Source organism: Aplysia californica, unplaced genomic scaffold (genome assembly GCF_000002075.1).
Source record: "Aplysia californica isolate F4 #8 unplaced genomic scaffold, AplCal3.0 scaffold00070, whole genome shotgun sequence".
In the NCBI taxonomy this organism is placed as follows: Eukaryota; Metazoa; Mollusca; class Gastropoda; order Aplysiida; family Aplysiidae; genus Aplysia; species Aplysia californica.
Window position 1 is genome coordinate 295,286 of NW_004797340.1, and position 3,920 is coordinate 299,205.

The 3,920-nt window shown below is 42.7% G+C and overlaps 1 protein-coding gene across 1 annotated transcript; it reads left to right on the forward strand.

Moving 5' to 3' along the window:
* Positions 1–231: 231 nt before the first annotated feature.
* LOC101850316 lies at positions 232–726 on the forward strand. The gene has a single exon (XM_005093840.1). It carries the CDS (start codon positions 232–234, stop codon positions 724–726), a length of 495 nt encoding a protein of 164 aa, XP_005093897.1.
* The last annotated feature ends 3,194 nt before the right edge of the window (positions 727–3,920 follow it).

Genomic DNA, 3,920 nt, shown 5'->3' on the forward strand with positions numbered 1-3,920 from the left:
TCAATCAAAAACATTTCTCCCACCCCAATTCCCCACAAGTTTCAGACAGGAAAAGCAGGTGCAACTTCTGGCCTGGGCAAGAGAAAGAAGGGCCTTTCGGGCGAAGATGCTGACCATGTCAGCATCTGGGACTTGCCTAAAAGAACATCGTTGGGGTGATCACACAAGTCACTGAAAGATTTCGGTATATACAAACCAAAATATATTTAAAAACTAGGATCCACGGACCTCATGGTACAAGTCAGTTCAAGCATAGAATCAGGCAAACTGTTGGCCTGCACCTCGTTTGGTGGCATCTCTGTATGTGTTCAGCCACACAGAAGTCTGAACACATCCAAGGGTGTCATCAAAAGCCGGGAGCTCTGCGGCTGTACGGAAGAAGAGATGGTTCAGGAGGTCGATGGAATTGTCCACGCTCGTCGTATCAAAATCCGGCGGGATGGCAAGGAAATCTGGACAAACACGTGGATCCTTACCTTCAACACACCCACATCACCAACAAAATTAGACATCGCATACTTACAACTCGAAGTTAGACCATATATACCGAAACCGATGCGTTGTTTCAACTGTCAGCGCTTCGGACACACACAGCTGCGCTGTCGTGGTGCAGTGTGTCCTCGCTGCGGCAAGGAAGGACACTCTGAGGAGACCTGCTCTGCAGATCCCTGGTGTCCAAATTGTCGACGGAGTGTCCGAAGTGGTGTCAGGAGAAAGCCATCCTAACACATAGGGCCCAGTACGGCGGAACGTTCGCTCAAGCAAGAGCATCGCTTTACCCAAAGGGATCAACGCCGAAGAATGCAACAAAAACATATTCAGAAGTTCTGAAGACTGTCCCAGGGTCAGTAAACCCAACCCGAAAGGTCCTTCAGACATATAGAAAGCAGAACACCAGCAAAAAACAACACTCCAGTCTGGAGACAGAGGAGGACATGGAGTCCACTTCCTCCCGTCCTATCTCTCCCACTCTCCATCCGCCATCTCCCCTCACCCCCTTCATCATCCTCACCCTCATCATTTTCATCATCACCCCCCATCATCATCTTCACCCACAACATCCTCACCATCATCATCCTCACACAAATCACCACATCCTACACCCTCATTGCTTCAACCTCCATCTCATCATCCTTCATCCAATAATGCCCCTCCACCCACTCCTCTACCCGCATCCGGGACTCCGGTCCTCCTCCCCTTCCACACTCTTCTTTAAAAAAAAAAGCTGCGGTCCACCGTGACCGCAGCAAAACAAAACAAAGACGAAGGTCACCTACGACTCCCCCAAAAATGTACCGAACCCGTGCCCTCAAAATAAATAAAAATGGCAGTTCTTCAGTGGAACATTCGCGGTTTGCGTACAAACCAGGCAGAACTCTCTTATCTTTTGACCTCACACACCCCAAATGTAATCTGTCTGTTAGAGACTAAATTGCCAACACCCACATTCACATTAAAAAAACTATCAAACTTACAACCAAATATACACCGACAACCAAATGGCCTCTGGGGGCAACTCCATTTTAATAAATAACCAAACACGACACAGACAAATGCAACAAAACACAACACTTCAGGCAGTTGCAGTCAGGGTCACCCTACACCGTCCTATAATTATCTGTTCAATATACATCCCTCCAAATTATCCTCTATCTTTAAGAGAACTAAAAATCCTCAGAGACCAGCTCCCACAACCCTTCATCATGTTGGGAGATTTTAATGCGCATAGCCCTCTTTGGGAAAATGAACCAACTGACACTAAAGGTAAGATCATAGAAGATTTCTTAACACAAACCAATACTAGTATTTTTAACGACAATTCCCCAACTTTTCAAAATTCAAATAACTTAAACTTTTCATCCATAGATTTAACTCTATATAATCCAGATCTAATTCCACACTTTCAGTGGTCGGTCCTGGACGACCCACACGGATCGAACCACTTCCCCATCAACTTAATTCCAGACATTCCACACCGAACTCCTATCCTGGACCGTTTCAATCTTAAAAGAGCGGACTGGGATGGGTTTCACATGGAATGTCTGGAGAAACTCAATCCATCTCAAACACAAACACAAACTTTTGAACGATTTCATGAAACCCTTCTCGAGATCGTTCAAAAACACATACCAAAATTATCCACCAAACCCCGAAAAAATAAATGTTGGTTCACTGAAGACTGCCAAAAAGCTGTTGCGCCAAAAAATGAGCTCCCAGGAAGTTCACCAACTCTAAAACAAACGAAGACCTCATTAATTTCAAAATTGCGTGAGCCCAAAGCACGCAGAATAACCAGAACAGCCAAAAAACATCTTTTCGAAATTATGTCTCTAAAATAAACAACAACACACCAATGCACAAAGTCTGGAAGATGATAAAGAAATTAAAAGGTACTAAAAAGACACAATCAAACACATCCTAAAACCGAATAACTCCTTCGTAGAAACCGAAAAAAACAGTAGTTGACTGTATAGCATCAACTCTCTCCGGAAATTCCTCTACCCACAATTACAACCCTGAATTAAAAAAAGTAAAAATGTCTTCTGAAAAGACAACTCGTGATTTTACCACTTCAAATGAAGAAAACTATTGTTGCAGCTTTTCTCTTTATGAATTAAAATGTAATATTGCAGAACTATCAAACACAGCTCCAGGCCCTGATCAAATACACAACGAAATCATCAGACGTCTTCAAGACGAAACACTTCTATTACTCCTTGATATTTACAATGAACTCTGGCATTCTCAACAATTTCCGAACAGTTGGCGTCTTGCCACTATTATACCAATCCCAAAACCAGGAAAAGGACACTCTAACCCATCAAACTACCGTCCCATAGCCCTTACAAACTGTTTCTGCTAACTTATGGAAAAGCTTATTAACAAACGTCTAATGTGGTTTCTCGAAACCTCAAACTCCTTATCCAATTTCCAATGCAGTTTTCGCAAAAATCGCTCTACTATTGACCATCTCGTCCGACTTATCCAATCCTGAATGGGGAGGAGATACTGAAATACTTCTTCAACTTTACCGTTCCCTTGTCCGTTCCAGGCTGGACTATGCCAGTCCTGTTTACTGATCAGCCAGAAAGTTTTACCTTAAAATTTTAAATTTTAGACCCTGTTCAGAACCTTAGGCGCTTTCCGTACTTCACCAGTAGAAAGTTTACAGGCAGAAGCGCGTGAACCATCTTTAGGACTTAGAACGAAAAAACTCTCTTTGCAGGACGCTTTGAAACTTAGCTCAGTACCCCAAAACCCAGCCCACTAATGTGACTTTGGCCTTCCCGAAGATCTAAAAACTATATCCTCATTAGGAAATAAAGTAAGCCCTTTCGGAATAGGAATCGAGAAAGATCTCAAAGACATTGATTTTTCTGAAGACATAATCGAGCCCTTTGCCATGCCCAGCATACCCCCAAGGCATTTAACCAAACCAAACATAGATACTAGTCTTGAAAAACACAACAAAAAGTCTATAGACAAAACTAAATACTTAAGTATACTTAAAAAGAGGAAAAAAAACCAACAAAAAACAAACAACAAAAACACAAAAAAGACAACAACAACAACAAAAAAAAACGAAATTTTTTTCTCCCAGGGACTTTGAGTTCATGCACATAAAACTACAATCATCATAATGTTGGGGTTGCTAAGTGACGCGATAACCAGCACTATGGCAACAGTCAGTGTGGTACAAATGGCCCTAGCTGTGGTAATCATTGGCCTTCTGGTCAACTGGTTCTTGAAAAGGAATTCAGTCAAGCTACCACCTGGACCCACGCCGTTACCTTTTGTTGGGAATCTTCTAGATGTCACTGGTAAAGGTTGACACCTGTGTGTGTATGTGTGTGTGTGTGTGTGTGTGTGTGTGTATGTGTGTGTGTCTGTGTGTGTGTGTGTATGTGTGTGTGTCTGTG

Coding starts and splice junctions, on each gene's coding strand:
- LOC101850316 (XM_005093840.1), top strand. CDS start 232: ATGGTACAAGTCAGTTCAAGCATAGAATCAGGCAAACTGTTGGCCTGC.